Raw genomic sequence first — 23,216 nt, 5'->3', positions numbered from 1 at the left:
AAAGTGCAATAACGCGTGGGAGCGATGATCGAACCGCAATGTAGCGAGGGACGAGTGTACATCAAGGCAGGCAAAATGATCAAGTTCATTTTCATTTCTAATGTGATTAATTAATTTACTTATTATCGTCCCAGGTCTATTTCCTGTGAGACGTATTTTTTGTGAATGATAAATCTCATCACGTTTTGATCTCTCATGCCCCGGGATCTCGCGACACCCCTAATGTACAAATACCAAAACTCCACTCAAGGCGCTCCATTTTCCTTCAAAAGCTGTACATTTGGAAGCACTCCTTCGTCAGCAGCACTGCACGACTTATACAGTAAATATATAAAAACAAAAGCATTTCAAAAACACAAAAATAATTGAATAGGGTTTCATTCATTGGTCTATTTTCATTTGCAATATTTTGTTTTGCCATTTTTTGGCTTGCTAAAGACTATTACGGACTTAATTCAAGTTATATGTCCGGAACAAACTCCACCCACACCCATCCTCATTCTCTGGAAAAAAGATGGTCACTCTAAAGGTGTTGAAATTACAAGTAAGAACCAAATTCCACCGTTAACGTTATCATGCAGGTTAATGATTTGCTGATGTGGCAACATCCTTCTCAGATAAATAAACATAATCTCCTCTCAAAGTAGTTGTTTCCGCTCGTGCGATTACTCATCTCTCGACAAGTGTTATTTACTGTGTGAACACTGCCCTGTCTTTTTATTTTCCATTTTTACAACATTCAGGACATTTTTCCTGCTGCCATCCCTGCGGTACTGTTACTCTGCACCGAGCCTAACGGAGCGTTCGTCCTTTTGTCGGCACCTGTAACCTGTTTCTTTCTCTTCCTTGCTTTCTCTCTCTTCCACAACCCACCACCGCCTCTGATTTTTTTCTTCTTGAGCTGACAATTGAAGTCCGGGGGGAGACTCACATGTTTGCTTCAGGGGAGAGGTGTAAAGAAAAAAAAAAAAAAAAAAGAAGAAGCAGGTCTGGCAGAGGGATCCTTCGCATCTCAATGCATGTCTTTTCGTTCTCTTCTGATTAACTTTGTCTGTTTGATCTCTAGAGTTTTCTTTTCAGTTCCTATCCTCTGATGTGAGAGCGATGCAGTGCCATAAGCCAGGAAGCATTGCTAGATAAAAGGCGCTGTGCCCTCTATGTACGCTTTCTGAACATTCATCTCTTTCTATGGCAACGCTCACAGCCTCTTCCCGGCTTCTGCATCTGGCAGGAGGTAAATACTGTGTGACAACAATAAAAAAAAAACCACATCCCCAAACTAAATATAATTCATTTTTACAGCATTCACTGCAATCTTCAAATCTATTCTTGTGATGAAAGGCATGTCATCAGAGTAGTCATTATAAAAAAATCTGTGAAGACAGAGACGTGCATCTGTTAAAATCAAAGCGTCCAGATGACTGGTGGCAGCTGATAAATGAAGCAGCGTGTCTTGACAGGTTGAAGGTGAAACAATTAGGCTAATCTGACACAATTGAATTCACCTGACAGCGATCATATCTGATCACAACACCAGTCCTCCTTAGGGATGTATAATGAGCTGGAATGAGATGAATTCTCAACGTTTCAGCATTTTAATATCTCAAATGAAATGCACATGCACGCACATCTATGAGAATACACTTTCACTTGCCTTGCACAATTATCCATCACAATCATTTTTATGAACTATATGTTATTGTTTTGGTTGTAGTTTGCACCGGTGTTGTGAGTACAGTCGTCCCTTGCCACTTTGTGCTTCACATTTCGCAACTTCTCTCCATCATAGTTTGTCAAAAATAAATTATAATAAATCATACTGTTTCGTGGTTGAATACGGCCTATTATTAGTCAAAAGATATGCATATTTAAGCATATTTTACAGCATGAAAATGGCTAAATGAACTGAAATACAAATATAAGGCATTCAGAAGACGCATTCAAAGACGATATGTAGTATTCTACACTGGTCACTAGGTGTCAGTAATGTTACTGTAATGTTTGGTGAGACACACAAGTGCCAGACTTGATCGCTGGAACAACAGGATTTTATTGTAGGTTTGAATGATCTCACAACAGGCACAGTAATCCCTATCATGAGCTACTGTTGCGGCCGTAACCCACACGAAGCTAAAACTCAACTCTGAACCCCCGGCATCAATTCCTGTCCATGCCACAGGAACACATTATTGTCTTAAATGGCTTATTTTCTGTTATTATGGCTACTATATTGGGTAACATGGGTGTAAAGGTGACTATAGGGGTGTTATTTAATGTCCAGAGGGCTCTAATAACATAAAAAAAAACATATGTAGAAAGTCATGTGTAGAACAGGTTTTCTATGTTCTAATTACGAAAATATCCACTTTATAAATAAGGGACCAATTAAAAACAATAAACAAGGGATTACGGTATTTTACAATCTCACTAAAATTACAATGACTAACATACCCACTATTTGGACCTACAAAAAGCATCTGCGGTTGGCATTTTAAAGTCATTCGGAATCTGTTAACTCAGTGCGTGTCTGTGAATATTCTCATTCATCCAGGTCAATATATTCTCAGGGCATTGAATCCATTGCAACTTTTACTGTTCAGGTCTCATCTGAGCACGCTTCATCAGTTCAAGTTCAAAGACTAGATAGAACGTCTCTAGTTTGAGCGTATGGTCCAGGATCCACAGTATTTATCCTCTAAGGTAGAGGCATGCCCCAAACAATGTTTCCTGTTTCTCCTTGTTTGGACTGACATGTTCATGGGGAGATAACAGGGGTCTCCATTTTGGGGTTCACACAAAACCCCCACACACTAACCAATACATACTTTTGACTTACACCACCCACTGGAACACAAACTGGGTGTGATCAGAACCTTACAAAACAGAGCTGATAATGTCCCCACCAGTCCGCAGGCCAAAGAGGAAGAGCATACACATCTGCGGGATGCCTTAAAAACCTGTGGTTAGCTCAGCTGGTCGTTTCTAAAAATTGTATCTCTTTCTATAAGGAACAACAGCAAGATGGATGAGGAAGAAAAAAGTCATAGTGCCACCTGTGCAAGAGCAGACTGCAACGGACAATCAGGGCCGCAGAAAAAAACATCAAGACCAGCCTACCCTCCAGAGAGGAACTGTACCGGTCCAGAGTCAAGAAGAGGTCAGGCAACATCTCTGCAGACCGCTCACATCCTGCCCACAAACTGTACCCATTCCTCCCCTCTGGTAGGTGATACAGAGCACTGTTCGCCAAAACAACCAGACAAAAAAACAGTTTCTTCCCTCAGGCTGTCAAACTATTAGAATACGTTTTTCCCCAGAAAAAAAGCCTGAAAAAGATTTAGACGTGCAAATCAGCAAGTAGTGCCAAATGACTTCTATCGTATACTGAGAAAAAAACAGTGGCTCAATGGTGGGCAAGTTAGCAAACAACAGTTATGATGCCAATTTTAAGATAATGGTGATCGATAAAGAGGAGTCATCAAACAATTGTCAGAGCAGCTATGACGTGATCTGTTCACATCATCGTTTTTTTTTGTATTATATCTACTAGTTATTTGTATGCATTTCTAGTAGGGATGCTCCGATCGATCGGTCTCCAATTCGATTCCGATTCTGTGGAAAAATACGTGATCGGCATATGCTGATCAATGCCTTTCAATGCCAATCACAAAAAGCAATCGCCTGTGGCTCGTACTATTGCAGCCTGTAGAGATCCCTGTGTGCAGTGTAGTGTCCAGCTGTAATGTCTCGGGAAGTGTCCCCCATACCCCCTTTCCCCTTGCGCAGGTGTGCAAACCCAACAGTCAAATGGCAGCTAACATAGTCAACGCTGGGCAACAGTCGCTTGTATGTGCGTGACAGTCAGAAGGATATAACCCAACAAAATAATTAAATTCATCGGACTAGATGACCAGCCTTTGTCAGCGGTGGAACACACCAGGCTCCGCCGACTGCCCCACTCACTTGGAGCTCAGCTACCTGGAAGCCCTGCCAGAGTGCCATCAGACAATGTACTCTCACATCAAACATCTCCTTAAGGGAGGTGTCTCATCCTCTATAAGTTTCACGACTATACAGTAGGGATGAGCCGGATACTCGTTATAGACGAGTATCCATTGCAGATCATGCATTTTTGCCGAGCACGAGCATGAAACGAGTACAGCTCGTCATTATCTGTAACCGTGATGAAGGAAAATCGTCATTGGGTAACTACTGTATTTATGTATTCACTCTTCACGCTCTGTGATTGCCCAGTCACACATAGCGACCGCCCCTCCCTAGACACACTTGCTACAGCCAGAGCTCTTTCACACACAGACACAATACAGACAGTGACTCTTGGCTCGACTCCAGCTCACGTTCCCTATTCAAAGTTAGTTGGTAGACTTGTTTTGTTACGTACGCGGTGACAAGACAGAGTTGAAAACGGCTCGTGTCACATTGGTCACTGCCTCCACTCCGGACGGGTTTTTTTTTTTTTTTTTAGGTTTTCTTACTTGTTAAGCTTGTTTTGTTATGTACGCAGTGCATTTGACAACAAGACAGAGCTGTAAACAGCTAGTGTTGCATCGATTAATGTCTGTGGGTTTTTATTTTTATACAGATACAGACAGAGGTGTACTCGCTCATCCCTAATATACAGTATGTACTGTATGTCCTCTTGAAAAAGAAAATATGTTTTGATCAAAATGATGGTCCTTTTTTACAGATCATATAGCGAATAGCAAAGGTGCAGCCAGGAATTCTGGGCCCACCCCTTTTGATTTTTTTTAATAATCACCTATCTATAGAGGCTCCTGGGTGGAATTGTACAAACTTTCCCCCCATACGGTACCCCTGGTCAATAGCACTCATCACAAATAAATTTAAAAATTTACAGTTAATCCATGTGATTGGGACCGGTATAGGCCGATCTCACAAATGCATGATAGGTATCGGAATCGGCAGCATATAACTCTCATGGGAGCCCCCCTAAATTCGAGCATATGACAAATCCCTTTTAAGCCTGTTATAGAGTGAATGTCTTTATGGTTTGAAATTCATTTGTTATATTCAAGGTGTGATCTATAAATGACCTACTTCTACGCTATCACAGTGATGTGGATTTAACAAATTTATAGGCGAAAAGTAGGCTATATATATTGCGGTGCTCATGGTATTGTCAGTCATGTGTTTAAAAGGCTACCAGGGCAAAAAATACCTGGTATTTTTTTTTAATATATATTTGAAATGCATTTTCCCCACCCCAAAACAAGCATCCGAGAGTATGGCAGATCATACTAATGCTGTTCTATTCACAGACCTGCAGACACTGCACACACTCACATACGTACATAAAAAAGCAAAAGGTGAAGTGCTTGTTTGTTTTTTTTCTTCACCTAATTGAATGTACTGTATTTTGTCACATGCAGCATGCTGCACACAAATACTGACATACTTGTATCCCTTATGTATTTTTAGTAATTAGAGGACCAATCTTTGAAGTGCATTCTCTAATTTAAATAGTGGTTAGACATAATAGTTTTTTTTTTTTTGCTTGCTGGTAAAGTGAAATTGAATATAAACGCAGTGTAAACACAAACAGCAGCAAGCAAGCAACAATTAGGGTTGTTTTCATATTATGTCATCTTTTTTGACTACTTAAGTATGTAGCAAATGTTTGGGCTGCACTAGGGATGACCTCGTTGTAGACGAGTATCCGTTACGGATAAATAATTTTTGCCGAATATGAGCATGAAACGATTACAGCTCGTCATTATCCGTAATCGTCATGACGGAAAATCTTATTTATGTATTCACGCTCTGTGATTGGCCAGTCACACACAGCGACCAACCCTCCCTGGGCATATCTACAAATGCACATAACTTCACAGCTATCAACAGTGCACTAAACACATTGAGATAGCATGCTAACAACATCATGAATTGGTGGCAATGCTAACGAGGCTAACTTAGCTGAGCAGTTAGTGACCAGCTCGGCGTCTGGTTGCTTCAGGCTCACCACACATACAGTATCACGGTGCAAACAGCGTCTAGCATTGAATGAATGAGGAGTTGCCAGGTTACTCACGTTTATAGACGCACATTTAGTTGAACATCAAAAACAAGGTCCGTGTTACGACGACAACTCTCAAAGCTCCGCGGCTGCCATGGTGCATTTATGTGCCCATCTCGCGTCGTAATTGGGAGCTACATTTAATCACATATTAACTTAAAGGAACAAAAGAGAATGAGCACGACTAAAACAGCCTTTAAAAAAAAAAATTAAAGTGTTTTTTAAATATTTTGTCTTTTCCAGTTTACATGTACTGTAAGTGTGATTTAAACAAGAATAGCAACCCAAAAAATTAGATGCAGCTCGCATGTAAGCGGTACTAGTTGAGCTATCTTTAGAAAAGGCTGGCAAGCGACTCATGTGGTCCTTAGGGGCCACCTGGTACCGCGGGCACCGTGCTGGTGACCCGATTTAGACCACACATACACGCATAATAAAGATGTTGTAGTAATGTTCGGGCCATCCATGAAGGCATCTCGCAGTCTGTCTAGTGACAACGAGGACGTGTCGTTGCAATGGCGAATAGACACGAGACGATTGTTTACTTTGTTTAGAGTTGTAAATACACATATTGTGTTTGAGTTGCAGCGCTGTTGATGTGATCAGGTCAGAATAAAGTTATAAAGCAGCGACAGACTCTGTGTGGAGCTACACTGTGCTGCTCTCTGTCGTCATAACAGAGAGCAGCGGCTTGCCATGATGCGTATGCATTAAATACGCTAAAAAATGTTATGTAATTAATGAAATAAATTAGTTACCGCCGTTAACGCTCTATTTTTGACAGCTTACAGATTACTTGTACACATACACAGTACACATATAGCTGAATAATAAACAATACATATAGCAACTTCTGATCAATCCGTGTCAATTTCAGACTTAAAATAATGTACTGCATTAAACCCCGCCCGTTTCCGGTTAAACCACACACACTTCCGGTTTATGCCCCGCCCATTCCAAGTACTGCCACAACAGGGAATTTAAATGGGTGAACAGATACAGATACAGATAGTTTGTGTACTCGCTCATCCCTACGCTGCACACAACTCTGAAAAGTGACATCAGCCCTGACACTAGTGCTACATGTAAGTGTGCTGGTTGGCCCACCACTGTTATGAATGTCCACCAATGTCAGAGGTCAAGGGTGTTTCCATTGAGGGCCACATGGCAGTTATGGCTGCCCTCAGATGGCCGCTTGTAACTGTCAATATATAGAAACAGAACTGCACAATCGCCTCATGATATCATCGCCTCATCATTATAACACAATTGCTCATGCACTTGATGAATATATGTTTACTAACAAACTGATGGATAACTTGCTTTGAAATGAGAAGGTGACAAGCTGGTATTCTTTGGATAACCAGAAATGCTCAGATGGTGAGCACTCAGATAATATTAAAGTTTAGAGAACTGCATGCAGTTCAATTTTTCCGTCAAAATGAAAGAACAAATACATTTAGAAGTAAAAAGGTGAAGTGTATTATCGACACACATTATTTCCAGGCTTTCGCGGGCCACATAAAATGATGTGGCGGGGCCACCGGCCTTGAGTTTGACATTTGTATTATAGGTTATCTGTGGTTGTCATAGCAACAGCAGAAATGCTTTTCTCCTAATTATGAGTATGGAGCTGTTCTCTCAAACTAAAGTTACCATTTATTGTTGCTTAAAAGTTCAAATAGGTGTTGAGTGAGACCAGGCTAATCACTCGCTCTTGTTACAAAGATTTTGGACTTCACTAGAAGAGTAATCCACTCAGCAAGCCCCCATGGAGGGACAATGTCAGCTAAAAGATGGGCCAGCCAGGTCATTACTACTGAGAGGAATGAAAGACTGATTAATAATGCAACTGCCTAAAAGCACCTTAAGTAGCTTAACTACCAGCATGGCTTCCACCAGTAAATGGTGTTTTGAAATTGGATTGAATTTGTCTTGTGAGATCTGCGAGATGTGTAACCCAGATGTTTAAATACGAGTGTGGTGTATATTTTGGGGTTTTTATAAAGACAATAATGTTCAGTGGTATTTGACACTTAGTTATATTACAGTCATCCCTCGCCACTCTATCTCAGTTTTTCAAAAATATACCGTGTTAATACATCTTTTATTTTTTTACTTCCTGTTGACCGGAAAGGATGTTCATGTCAAGAGCTCTGCTGTCGTTACTGGAGCTTTGAACTATTATGGCGCTTCCCTGACCACACTTTGTGATCACAACATCAGAAAAGCTTGCGGACACCCTCAACTTGAACTCGGACTTGGCGAGAGGTACGGATTCATTGAAATACAGAAGTTACAAGTGTGGACAGTTGCTAGCCAGCCAAGCTAACCGGTAAACTGCTGAAGTTCAAAGCAGTTGCCTAGAAATGCCACGCAAAAAGTTTCATTATTCCAGCCCTAGAAGTCCAAGTCCAGAATCAGAAACAGGGTCACATATGCCGTTGAATGACAAGGACTCGATATAATGTGGCGCCTTGAAAAGCCTAATGAGAGACTGCAGGAAAATGTGGCATAAATTTGGCAAGAAAAAGCCTGCAATCACAGAATAACAGTTTCAAGAGGAGCTTCTCTGAGATCCACGATGAGGTCAAGAACTTTTGGGAGAGCACTGCGTAATGATATTAAGGTATGACAGGATGACAGATAACACTGCATTTTAAAGGGATAGTGTGCATTTTTTGACGTGAAGTTGTGTGACATCCCTATGGTCTGTCAACAGTGACTTTTACCCAACTTTGTTCTGGTCAGGTTTTGGTTTTGAAGAAATTCATTCCAACTAGTTGGTGGGATCACAAAAGTAAAGCATTGTGCTTCTCAAAACAATATGTAATAAAAAAAAAGAGTAATATATTTGCATTACAAAACCATTTTCTACAAAAAAGTCAGACCTCACAATTGCTGTGTGCTTTTTCTCTCCCTTTGTATCACTGCGCGCTGCCGTCTGTCAACTGCTGCACACCTGGATGGTGTTTACGGAATGACGACCGCTGCGATGAGTGAGAGCTAGTGTGGTAAATATTGTCACAAAAGAAAATAACAAAAAAATGTTGCAGACTTGTAATTATCTAGGCTGTAACAACAACAATGTGTCTGAATCATCCTGTGTTCCATCGCTTTCCTGTCACAGACATTGCTATTTGGCAACTTTGGCTTTGTGCCACTTGCTTTAAAGTGGGGACCGAAGTGGCAAGGATGAAACAGCTTTGTGCGTGTAATGCACACTTCAACAAGGATCATACATTCCTGCATGCCCAGGACAGTGGAAGAAACATGTTTTGAAGAATTCTGCTGTCCCAGCACCCCAGGTAAGAACTAGTTATACTAGTATGTACTTTACACGGTACTACACTCGAAACAGGCTATCAAGAATCAGCTTGTAACGTTGTGTGCAGCAAATCACCAAATGTCATATTACCAGCAAAGCCACTGAACATAACATTGTACGATGACTTACTATTATTATTGTAAGCGACCACATTTCTATGATTATGCTTCCAGTCACAGTGCACAGTATACTGTATGTTAGCTGTATGTGAGTTTCTAAAACAAACCCGACATAGATGTCCACTGTCACTTGGAAATCAGTCCAAATAACATGGAGAAAAGTGGATATATGTATAATCTACTCACATCTACAGTCAGTCTAGCTGCAGCTTGGACAACTTCTGTCCCTCTTCTTGCTCTCTGCCCGTTCTACAATGTAACTCCATCTGATGAAGTTCAGCATCCATGCATTGCGGTTCATAGAGGTATCCCTTTGATTTGTGCTAAAAGGAATGTCATCATCACTTGTTTCGTAGTTAGACATGTTGACTTTCACTATCCCAGCAGTAAACACTCTGAAACAAGTGACGGAAAGGTGTTCAACAGTTGACAGGCGGCAGTGTGGAGTGATACGAAGGGAGAGAAAATAGCACAGTTCGATTTTGAGGTCTTATTTTTTGCAAATGTATTACGGTTTTCAATGCATAGTGTTTTGAGAAGCAAAACCCTTAAGTGACCGCACCAACTAGCCAGAACAACTTAAACACCAAAAACTGACCAGAACTCTGCTCACGGGATGAAGCTGGGGAAAAGTCACTGATGATACACTACAGTGCTGATGGGGACTCAAAACTGCTCTGCTGAAACAGGGAAAGAAGCTTAAAGGTACAAACGTCTACAACGCTGACATCAGGAAGCAGTGAAAGATTCAAGGTACTTGGAGCGCCAGCTGCAGAATCTATATCAAGCTAACCGGAGGACCAGAAGAGGTCAGACTGCTTGTTGTCAAAGATATCACGGATCTGGAAAGATCTTTGAAAGATCACATCACCGTGACAGCAGGGAAATGGAGGATACAACTCGCAAACAAAGAACAATGCAGTTACAAGGATTACCTTCAATAACATTTGACATCACTACCACGTTGAAAGGGCCTGCTCAACAAAGAGTACTGGAATTAGGAACTCAATTTTCCTACTTTCGATGACATTCACAATATAACACAAAAGATTGCAGGACAGGAAGACCTGCTACATAGACTACAAATGATTGGCTTGGAGAATGATATAGATCCAGACAACAAAAGAAACATCAGCTCATACTACACAAATGAACAATAAAACAGTAACATTAGACCTTACAACAACTATGTTGGGCATCACTGTGTGTTTGCACGTTCTCCCCGTGCGTGCGTGGGTTTCCTCAGGGTACTCCAGTTTCCTCCCACATTCCAAAAACATGCATGTTAGGTTAATTGGCAACTCTAAATTGTCCATAGGTATGAATGTGAGTGTGAATGGTTGTTTGTCTATATGTGCCCTGTGATTGACTGGCGACCAATCCAGGGTTTACCAGAAGTCAGCTGGGATAGGCTCCAGCGTACCCCCGGATTCCTCTTGAGGATAAGCGGCATAGAAAATGAATGTATGGACAAACCTAACAATAATTGATCAATTCTATATATCAACAGCAGAAGTATGCATGCAAACGACAATAACATCTTGCGTCAATTCAATGAACGCTTCAAAGTAATTTCAATCTCAGAAAGTCTGAGAAAGGCATTCATTTTGAGCTGGAGGGAATGTTAAACTATACATTCAATTATACATGACTCTACAAGCCTTAACTCTACTGTGACACATTGTTACAGGACCTGGTCATTTTCTTACATTATTTCAGATTTGGTAAATGGTATATAACATGCTGCTGAATACAGGAAGTGAACAAATGTATTAGCAATTGATGTGAAGCAGAGAGCGGGTAGGATTAAATAAAATCTGCTTCTTCCTACTCTTTTTCGAACATGTGGAATTGTGAATTGTAATATTCCAAAGTAACCTGTATGCATGTTTGAAATAAATTCGACCATGATCATTACATTACTTTCTTGAATACAGCTTATTAACTTTTACTGCAATGTTCCGTGAGACACACAAGCACCAACCTTGATGGCTTATTTTCTGTTATCACGTCTACTATATTGGCTAATATGAGTGTAAAGGTGACTAAAGGGGTGTTATTTCATGTCTAGAGGGCTCTAATAATGTTAAAAACCATATTTAGAAGGTCGCAAACAGGTTTTCTATGCTCTGACTACAAAAAATATTCCATTTATAAATAAGGAATCCTACTTCCCGAAAATTCACCTACCACGGTTGGGTCTGGAAACAATTAACTTTCATCATCAATACAATGTTATTGTAACAGCTGTAATTTCAGACACTTGTCAGTGTAGCTTTTTTTGTGTAATTTTCTTTAGGAGTGAAGATGACATCACCTTACCGCAGAGTCACAGGATGCTTACGATAGTGCCTCCAGTGAGAGTCACAGGCTTACATGGTCAAAGCGTGGAGGAGAGCCACGTGTGTGAAGCCTGACTGCTCTGTACAGTGGATGCCCGCACATTGGCAAGTCAGGCCCCGCAAATTCACAGATTTTCATTCAAAAAAGATTACAATTTTTTTTCCCTCAAAAAATAGGCTGATTTTTATGCAGAAAACACATCTCATTCACCGCAAGTCGATAAGAATTTATAAATACCTGATAATACAGGTGAAACGTCAAGTGGATACCAAATGCCTAACCTATGATGAACACAAATCTGTCTTTTTTCACATGAGTGATACATTCCTAAATCAGCATCTTTATCAAATCTATTAGTTCCTTCTGAAAATGTTGTGCAAACTAATTAATTGGTTAATTACTTTTTGGTTACTACACAAACGTGACTGACGATTAGTCCTTGGCAAAAGTGAATTGTAATTGTTACTATTATTTGTTGCAATACCACCAGAAAATGCTTACTAAAAATCATTTTTTGAGCAGTTAATTGCCATTTGTGCCTGTTCGTGGCACCAGAAAATGACCATTTTGATCAAGTTGGAGAGGAAGCCCTGTGCTCTACTGCCCTTCATAATGAGTCTGTAAATGTAAATGAGAGGCCGTGAACTGGACGGTGATGTCACGGATAAGAGGTTAATCTAGGTTATAGCTCCAAGATGAATGTTGTGATGTCTGTGCCTGTCTGGGGCGGAATCAATCACGGGTAATCACCATGCAATCCATCGCGGTTAGAGTTCTGCTGGACTTGCAAGTGCCTCACCGTGGTGTCACGCAGGGCAAAGATAGCCTTGCAGGATCAGGGCGGCTGTACTCATCAAAGCAAAACGATGCTCAACTGAGAGGCGACTTTTGAGCTCTCCTGCACCTATAAGCTCATCTGTTACACTTATGCAAAGGTACTGTATTCTCTATAAATATACAGTAGTGTGCAAAAGTCTAAGGCCATCATTAGATTTGTTGTTTTAGCAATGCTATAAAGGCCATACTGTATGTAATGAATTATCAGAATTTTTATTACAATACAACCAGAAAACTACAAATTATAAAAAGCTGGCAAGCATGTATGTGTGACCTCTCCTTACCCTACATTTTTATTTGTGAAATACATACAGTATAGTAATAGTTATATGTATATTATATGTACAGCAAACCTGCCTCTCTGAAACCTAAATGGAATGGCGCCAGAACTAGAAATGCATGGTTTAGACAACAATTACAGGACCTCACATAAGTGAGCAGATCCCTCACATTCCTGCAAATATTTTGTTATATCTTTTAATGGGACAACACTGAAGAAATGACACACTGATGCAATGTGAAGTAGTCAGTGTACAACTTGTTTCACAGTGTAAATGTACATCCATCCATTTTCTATGCCGCTTCTCCTCATTAGGGTCGCGGGGCATGCTGAAGCCTATCCCAGTTGACTTTGGGCGACAGGCGGGGTACACCCTGGACTGGTCACCAGCCAATCGCAGTGCACATATAGACAAACAACCATTCCCACTTACATTCACACCTTCGCTGCCTTCGTACATGTCATATCAAGTAATGCTGCTTCGCCTCCGATACCGATCTACTTAACTGTTAGCAAGTAATAGTACACCGTGCAGTACAGTACAATATGAGCAATACATAGAAGACGACTGATCCAAGATCCATCCATCCATCTTCTATGCTGCTTCTCCTCATTAGGATCGCAGGGGCATGCTGGAGCCTATCCCAGCTGACTTCGGGCGACAGGCGGGGTACACCCTGGACTGGTGGCCAGCCAATGGCAGGGCACATATAGACAAACACCAATAGACAATTTAGAGTCGCCAATTATGGAGTTCACAGGTTGCCTCTGGAATCCTCTTTCACTCCTCCATCACGACATTACAGAGGTAGTGGATGTTAGACACCTTGCACTCCTCCACCTTTCGTATGAGGATTTACCCTCAGCTTCTTTAGCAAGGCAGTGTCCATCTTGGAGGTGTGTTTGGGGTCCTTATTATGTTGGAATACCACCTTGCAGGTCAGTTTCCAAAGGGAGGGCATCATGCTCTGCTTCAGTGTGTCACAATAAATGTTGCTGTTCATGTTTCCCTCAATAAACTGTGCTCCCCATTGCTGTCAGCACTCATGCAGCCCCACACCATGACACTCCGACCATCATGCTTGACTTCTAGTGCATCATTTTTAGAAGAACCTTCCTTCTTGCCCGAGAGCCATGCACAACTATTTAATGCAGAGTGCTGTGCATGGACTCAGCACTGACAGGCTGACCCCCCATCCCTTCAACCTGTGTGGCAATGCTGGCAGCACTCATATGTCTGTTTTCCAAACATAACCTCTGGATATGATGCTGAGCATGTGCACTCAACTTCTTTAGTAGATCTTTATGTATCTTTTTTCACGTCCTCAGAGAGTTCTTTGCCATGAGGTGCCATGGTGAACTTTCAGTCATCAGCATGAGAGACTGTGAGAGCAATCACACTAAAATTTAACACACCTGCTCCCCATTCACACCTAAAACCTTGTAACACTAATTAGTCACATGGCACTGGCAAAGGAAAATGGCTAATTGGAGTCATTTTGACTTCATGCTGTACTCACTTTTGTTGCCAGTGGTTCAGACATTTATGATTGTGTATTGAGATATTTTGAGGGGACATTACATTTACAGTACACTGTTATACAAGCTGTACACTTACTACTTTACATTGTTTGAAAGTGTAATTTCTTCAGTGCTGTGCCATGGAAACATATGATGAAATATTTGCAGAAATGTGAGGGGTGTGCTCATTCTCAGTGTGTCTACCGCTTCCACTGAGGGCCGCATCCTGAAAAGTCAAAGGATGCAGGGGGCGACTTTGATATTTGTATGTTTTTTTTTCAAATTGCCTACAAGTCAGAAATTCACACACAAGATGAATAAGACTTTGATCTGTAGCTCCTGCGGAAAAAAAGCAAACGATGCCAATAGATGTTTTTGGCAGTCAACGTTACTTTTTGAAAATACGTCAATAGACGTCTTTGGCAGTGAAAGAATTAAAGTACAAGTTACTGAATGATTTGCATTTTACATAAAAAAGTGAGGGCCGCACGGTGGCCCAATGTTCAACATGTTGGCCACACAGTCCGGAGATTGAGAAGACCTGGATTCGAATCTCCGTTTGGGCATTTCTGTGTGGAGTTTGCATGTTCTCCCTGTGCGTGTGTGGGTTTTCTCCGGTGTACCCCGCCTCTCGCCCAAAGTCAGCTGGGATAGGCTCCAGCATACCCCCGCAACCCTAACGAGAATAAGCGGCATAGAAAATAGATCGATGGATTAAAAAGTGAACATGTTGCTTTTGTTCCTCAAAGCATGCAACGCGTCAGTGTTTCGCTCTGCCATTGTCACTGCTACTATCACTACTACTAAGGCAGCAACTTGGGTGCAAAATGTTAGCTCAGCTAATTAGCTCCAAGCCAAGCCCCTCTGTTCAGGCTAATGATGTTGCGGTACTTACTAGCCTGCACCCGGACGTGACACACCACTCTTGAGCCATCGGGGAGCAATGTCGTCTACTGATTCAGCCTCAAAGAAGCATCTACATGCCTATAGGGCCCTTTTACACTTATTTTACCACCATTGTGTGTCGTTTTTGTGTCAGTAAATAAAAGGGATGGACAGAAACACAAACAAATGTAGCTTGGCTAGCTTGTCTAACGGGCTTTCAGCCTCTGCACACATCGCTACAAAATCTGTAATGCCCATGCTTGTAGTTAAGAAAGAGTCCCAATGCAATTCCAATCGCTTTATTAACAAGCGGCCAAACACGTAAACACAGTGAGTCGCACTACCATGTTTCATTTCGTTTTTTGGCCAAACCTGAAACCTCGGGCCTTACATATAGCATATTTTTAGCATGTCTAAATGACTGTTATGCAAAGAAGGTAATTGAAACAAGACAGCCAGTAGTGACTTCACATTTTTGCACGGTAATATACAGTATAACACACAATGCTGGGTAAATCAGACTCAGCTTTCTAAACCCTTAAAAAATTGACCAGAATTCCATTGAACCCTACACAATGCTCCATTGTCACAAGGTTCTGCACAGCCGTGTCTGGCCTAGCTATCAAAATGTCCCTCTGCAACGCAAGATAGAGTGTATACCGTACATGTGCAAGCAGGTGTCGGGAACAAAAGAGCTGGCGGGACAATGTAGAGTTCACAGTCGATGTTAAGGGTCAGCACAGTCCTCGCCGCCTTCACTATAGCAGCAAAAGACTTCTCGTCTTCCTCTGCGGATTGGTTTTTATTTATTTGTTTTGTCCCGTAGCCTTGGAAACACAAGACCCATTATTGTTTTGTTGCACAATTCCCCTCAGTAGCGGTGGGTGAGTCACAACGTCCTCAGGTGACCTCTTTTATATTGCACATTTGCATGGTTGCTCATATTAAAATGTGAGATCCAAAGGAAGATATGACTCATCACTAATCTCATTGTGCTAGTGAACTATGGTCAGATCAGATGTCCTTCACAATTCTTGCTTTTTTTTTCTTTGTTTTATGTGGCACCATAAACATGTAGCTAAGCTAGCATTCAGGGCAGTAATTACATTTTCAAAGCCATAATGTAATCGGTGTGTCATAACAAATTGTTTCACTATCATTAGTACTGCAACTAGGGGGTGTTTTCATTGCCTGTCTGAAAATGCTAGCGGGGGGAATGGATGAGCCCTATATATGTCAATTAGGGTTGATTTTAAGACAAAAGTAAAAGTACGAAGAGTGAAGAAGCACTATACTGTCGGGATGTGGGGAGTGGGGTTGCCAGAATGAGACGAGAAGAGATTTTAACATTACTTTTAAGAAAAGCACAATGAAAAAAATCTATGACAATATATTGCAATCTACTCATTTATGTTACATGTTACACTCTTCTGTACTCTGTGTGTATGCAAATGCCTCCACCCACCGAGACCAAGAGACTGTATGACTGACAAAAGCGCTCACTCTGCTCATGCCATTGCTCTATGGAACAAACCTGCCACGGTGCTGAAACCAATGCAAGGAATCAACTCTCTTCCTGCCAGTTTGAAGGCGGGAGATGAGGAAAACAGACACGCGTGCACATGGCGATATGTTGAGGCCGACATTATCGAGTGAATTAATGAATTTATTATCGTCCCAGGTGGAATCGCTCCCTTTGTACGTGTCATATCAAGTAATGCTGCTTCGCCTCCGATACCGATCTACAACGATCTGTTAGCAAGTAACAGTACACCGCGCAGTACAGTACAATATGGCAAATACATAGAAGACGACTGATCCAAGATCCATCCATCCATCTTCTATGCTGCTTCTCCTCATTAGTGTCGCGGGGGCATGCTGGAGCCTATCCCAGCTGAGTTCGGGCGACAGGCGGGGTACACCCTGGACTGGTGGCCAGCCAATGGCAGGGCACATATAGACAAACACCTATGGACAATTTAGAGTCGCCAATTAACCTAACATGCATGTTTTTGGAATGTGGGAGGAAACCGGAGTACCCGGAGAAAACCCACGCACGCACAGGGAGAACATGCAAACTCCGCACAGAAATGCCCAAGGGAGAATCGAACCCAGATCTTCCCGATCTCCAGACTGTGACTGTGTTGGCAAACATGCTAACCACTAGACCACCGTGCGGCCCAAGCTTACAGAACCTGGTATTCCCAGGCGGTCTCCCATCCAAGTACTAACAAGGTCCGACCCTGCTTGGCTTCCGAGATCAGGTGCAGACAGTGTGGCCTTAAGATGGCTTGATCCAAGGGTTTGCATGTACAAGTCTCTAGAAATATAAGATTTTTCTCTCGGTCTTTACTTTGGCTCAACATGGTAAATATAATTTACAGTAATCCCTCCTTTATCACAGCTAAGCGGTTCCAGACCAAACCGTGATAAGTGAATTTCCGTGAAGTTGGAATCCTTATTTACAAATGGAATATTTTTGTCGTTAGGGCATAGAAAACCTGTTTACGACCTCCTAAATACATTTTTTAACTTTAGTAGAGGCCTCTAGACATAACATAACACCCCTATAGTAACCTTTATACTCGTAATAGCCAATATCGTAGACATAATAAGAGAAAATAAGCCATTTAAAATATAAATAAGACTCGTGCTCGCATGTGTTGCGGTGAATGTTTTCTGGTGGAGCAGACCGGAAGTGATGCCAGGTGTTCAAAGTAAAGTTTTTAGCTACTTGCACACAGTAGCCTGTGTTAAGGGTGATGGTGCCCATTAATTAATTCAAACCTGCAATAAAAGCCTGTTGTCCAGTCTGGTGCTTGTGTGTCTCACCGAACTTTACAGTAACATTACTGATACCTAGTGACCAGTATAGAATACTACATATCATTACAGCATCTTTGAATGCGTGTTCTGAATGCCTTATATTTGTATTTTATAGTAGTTAATTTAGCCATTTTTATGACTGAAAATGCTCAATTTAGGCAAAAAAACCCCATACAATTTGCTCAAAACATCTTTTTTCTGACTAACAATAGGCTGTATTCAACTACAAAATAGCATGATTCATTCATTAATATATGTTTGAAAAAGCGTGATAGAGTGAAGCTGCGAAATTCAAAGAGCGAAATGGCAAGGAACGACTGTCCATGTCTTTCTCTCTCCAGAAACCATGTTGTTCGACTGCCTCACTTTAACGTACGTGATTCATTTTTAATCTGCATTTCAGTTCCCAAATATGTGTCCTTGACTGATAAAGGGAAAACAATGAACATGTATCTACATTTGTATTTGTAGCCATATAAACCAATGTAATGGATTCAATCAGGATCAAACCAAACAGATTCTGGCGAGAGTAACCATAGCAACAAGATGATCATCTTTAATGAGCAGAGACGGGAAGGCGTTTCCAGATGTGCTTCCCAACCTCTTCTACAGAGGGACAAAGAAATAGGCGGGTGGCAGATTGGAGACACGGTTGTCACAAAAAGCAGACAAAGGACTTGGGGACACACATCACCAGTCCAAAGAGGTTGGTTAGGTTGGGAAAGGTATCTATGGAAGGACTTGCAGAAGAAAAGCCATTCTTCTAATGAGCGGCGCAAAGATAACGGTTGAAATTTGTACTGTCAATGTGAAATAGATAAAAGGTTTTGGTCTGAAAGTGAAATTCTATTGGAAGTTTCTGTGTAAACGGTCTATAAAAACTTAGGATGACTTCGGTGGTCAGTATCGGTGTATATCACAAGCAAAACAAAATGGTTGACCAAAGCCCACTTGTGCTTCTAAAGATAACATGTTTGATCATATTTGTTTCTGCAAAGGGTATACATGTATTTACTGCACAACTCCTGTAATACAGCAAAATTCTAAACACTTCCGGATGAGGTGAGCCGTTTGTGTGCATGCGATCGTGTGAACGGGGGCCGTTTTGACAATGCCATCAATGTCACTTCTGAAAACACAAAGACGAAACATTTTTACAAGGTAGGTATTTTTAAGTATACCCTTAGCAGTCTGGATGACACAGTGGCTGTAATTGTGAACACAAAAACATGGTGGAAGTCGCTTGCAAGATTTGGAAGTGGTACTTGGGGATTAATGGCCTGCTCAATGCTGAGATGCACAAGCATTACCCATCATTAAATACCACACGGAAAGTGCCTCATTGGCCCCATGTTGCATCTGGAATTTTGGCTATTAGAAGCAAAAGGAAGCCTGCAACAGATGTTAAGAAGCCCAGAAGAATTCTGATTTCAATGTGACCCAGTGAGTCAGGCCTAATGTGAAGAAACTAGAAGTCCTCCTGAACACGATGACCACCTTGCCTGCCAAGTACTTACAACTAAGAATGTTCACTAATGAGTCATTAATATTCATGAAATCTAAATCTGGTTCACATTATTGTACTTTGATGAATTATATGTTCTTGTACGATTATTTTTAAATAACGTGGTGTTTGAAACATTTTTATCGTTCTACTTGTTTATGTTGTGGGAATTCTGCTGAGTGAGATGAATGACTCACTCACAGGTTATGCATGGAATATTTTGATTAGCCAAAACAGTACCAATATAAATATTAAAAGTAAATAGGGGTAAACAAGCATCCGATTAGAGGGGAGACACCACCAGCATGTCAATGAAGGAGTTGGAGGCATTTGCTTAGCTTTGCAAAATGCACTAATAATTATAATAATTTCAACTTAAGGTCTCTAATATATCCGACTGCAGTGGTATTTGGGCATAGAGTAATTACATTTAAGCAATATTCAAAGTAATGCATGCTGCATTATCTAGCTTTTACCACGATCAGAATGTTACAGGATTTAAGAAAAGTTATGTTTGCAAACAAGGAATGGAACTTTTGAGGTGCTGATTATTATTCTGATGAAATCAGCACCACAGTAGACATTAACATCAAAATTATAAAAAGGTAATTTGCGCTGGCAAGGACATCTGCAGGGGGAAAAAAAGCAACATTAAATGCAATCAACATTATTGGAAGGCACAGAAATGATTTTTTCCCCCTGCTTTTATCTGGGCTTGCCGCAGCGCTACAGTGCTTTCAGACATAAAAATGAGGCGGTACTCACTGTAGAGGATGGTGCCCTGTGTTGATCGAGTTTTCATAGTCAAATGGAGAATAACGGCAGTGTCCTTGACAGTACGGGGTACATTATTGCTGTCGTCAGAGGACTGGAGGATGAATGCAAGGGGCTGCAGCTCCAAATAAGACGTGCCGTCGAATGATGGGATGTATACTTTGGTATCTGTAAACAAAAATACAGTGGTGTACTGACTCACTCTCTCAGGTAGCTAAATACGGGAACCAAAATTTTAGAAACACCTCTCAGTATGATGCAACCACAATAACAAACAAAAAGAAAGACCGCTCATTTGGCAGTGCTGGCGTACCTAATGTTGTGGCTGGTGTATAGCGCTGCAGAGATGTCAAGTCAGTCTCTGCCTTTTGCCGCACTGACAGTTTGCCTGTTAGCAGTCAGCAATGTTCTGTCAAGGCTACATGCTGCTGTTATTTCCCAGTGGATGACAAAGGCTATGACTTGAAGGGGAGCTGAAGGAGGTCATCAGTGCCACAAGTCAGTGATGACATTGTACACCTGGCAGAGGTCTTGAGAGTTTGCTGCATGCGTGACAAGATTTCAGCTTCTTTGTGTTGCCATGTCGATGTCATCTGCCTCGGGCCCTCAGAATCGGGAGCGCTGGCCCAATATCACTTACACTATTAACAATGTGGCTCTTTCATTATCAGATTTCAGATACACCTCACAAGGCCAGTTATATGGCCCGCAGTGACGTCACAGTGGCATTTATCCATCCTCTGATTGGTTGATGTCTAAAAGCCTATTTCCTGACACTGGAAGTTACCAATGCCCTTTTTTTTTCTTTCCCCTGTCTTGTCCAACCTTTAAAGCAGATAGAATTGTACATCTAAATGCCGTCGAGTGCTCAACAGATTTACTCTGCCAGAGAGAAGTGTGATATACACTTCCCCTGTTATACAGAATTTATTTGACTTTGATGCTTGTTATTAAGCAAATTTGGAGCGACCGGACCGGAGCAGGAGGGGACAGAGAAGAAGAGAAAAGAAAACAGGGGGTGGGAGGGTGCGGGGATGAGAGGGGGACAAAAAAAAAGAGACAAGAGACAAGGACAACAGCAGCAACAACAACAACCGTGACAACAATAACAGAACAACAGAAACATACAGAACGACATCAGCAAATAAATGTCTGTGACAACTATAAAGACGAACAAGGACAAAAGGACAAAAGACAAAACAATATCAACAACCACAATGACAAGGCTGTCAATGACAATCACACATAATAGCAGTCATGAAATGATGAACTATGATAGTGATCACAATGACAATACTGCATTACTGCGTTACCAATGCCCTTGAACGCATCATCATATGAACAGCAGCGCTTAACTGATCTAGTTCCAGCACAAAATAGACAGACATGGCGTTGTTCATCGTTCTGTGTGAGTTCTATGAAAGAAATAAGTGAGTTTATATATCTCTTATATAGCTTGGGAAAGGGTTTGTTCGTTTGTAAGAGGTGGATTGGGTCACTTAAGTCCCCACTGAAGTCTCAGGTATAAAATACGGTATTTTAATTTTTTGTTTTGACTACACAGTGCTTAACTTCTTTTTACACTTGTATGCCAGTTAAGGATGTTGAAAAGCAGAATGCATGAAGTGAACAACTTGTTAGCTCTGGGCAACAGCAGTCAACTCTTGAAGGCATTGCATTTGATGTGCTTATCAGGCAGTGTGAATCTACATTAAAAAAAACCCACTAATGATGTATTTTTTGCCGTTTTTATACATGTACACAGTGACAATCCAAAGCAACTGTCATACAGGCGTCTTTGTCAAGGATTTGATCCACATAACAAGCCCGACATTTGTGATCTCTTGGGTCTGGCTGTCTAATGTTAGCACCCTGGGGCTGCAGTCTGCAAGTCACTGCTGTAAGCTCAGGCATTTGACTTGTGGATGAGTAACTATTTGATATTAAGTAGCCCAGCAGAAGATCATGCCTGTCATCTGGGTATGTCAAAGTTTTATGCTATGATAAATTGCTTCTTCAAAGACGACTCTGCGGGTCCTACATCTCACCAAAGATGATGTGTCATCTGTGCAAGTAGTCAATTCAAAGCTATGCGATCACAGATTTACTTGTGGACGGAAAAGGCGTCGTCATAAAAGACAAACCCACCGAGGCGGGAAATTATTCAGTCGGTATTGATTATGACCTCGTTCTATGGCTCATTACCTTATGTCCTTATTTCTTGAACACCTGAAGGTGTGAAGTAGGATGTTGGCTCTGAGTGGCTCATTCAAATGAAAGTTGATTGCGGTTTTGTCCCATTTATGTCTTTTCAAAAACTTCCAGAAAGTATGTTACCTTATATCATTCTGTGTCATGCATTAATGTAACCTATTTCCAAATCAAATAGGGCCTTTCATATCTCATGGTTCTCATGCTACCCTTCTAATATTTTTGTATAAAATAAGTAGGTCTGAACAGTCATCCCAGAGCAGAAATGCCTTAAAACTAGGAGTCTCACGAGACACTCAGTTCACAAGACGCGACAATACACGAGATTGGGCCTACGAGAAAAAAATATATGACAATATTGTAAGCTATGAATTTAATTTCTACTACATTACCTTGCATTGCTCCTAGCGAGGCTACACACTTTTGCACTGTGACTGACAAAAGGGCTCACTCTGTTCATGCTGTTGTCCTATGGAACAAATGCGCCAAGGTGCTGAAACCAATGCAGAGAGAAACCTGTTCCTGCCCGTTTG

At 41.3% G+C, this 23,216-nt stretch overlaps 1 protein-coding gene and 1 long non-coding RNA gene across 14 annotated transcripts in view; one reads left to right on the top strand and one right to left on the bottom strand.

Annotated features, from left to right (window-relative positions):
• The window catches only part of eys (eyes shut homolog), a 259,527-nt gene that overhangs the window by 58,386 nt on the left and 177,925 nt on the right, over positions 1 to 23,216 (bottom strand). For all 13 annotated transcript variants that reach the window (XM_054798574.1, XM_054798573.1, XM_054798572.1 and 10 more), the window contains one exon: positions 20,464 to 20,640. In XM_054798574.1, coding sequence (XP_054654549.1) covers positions 20,464 to 20,640 — 177 coding nt within the window. The remainder of the gene's footprint in view (positions 1 to 20,463; positions 20,641 to 23,216) is intronic.
• Positions 8,946 to 10,647, top strand: LOC129193852 (uncharacterized). Its single transcript, XR_008573637.1, has 3 exons — positions 8,946 to 9,069; positions 9,186 to 9,363; positions 10,192 to 10,647. It is a non-coding gene; the product is annotated as an uncharacterized LOC129193852 (long non-coding RNA).

Source organism: Dunckerocampus dactyliophorus, chromosome 14 (genome assembly GCF_027744805.1).
Source record: "Dunckerocampus dactyliophorus isolate RoL2022-P2 chromosome 14, RoL_Ddac_1.1, whole genome shotgun sequence".
Classification (NCBI taxonomy): domain Eukaryota; kingdom Metazoa; phylum Chordata; class Actinopteri; order Syngnathiformes; family Syngnathidae; genus Dunckerocampus; species Dunckerocampus dactyliophorus.
The sequence above is the reverse complement of the archived record's forward strand: the minus strand, read 5'-3'. Positions and strand labels throughout refer to the sequence as shown.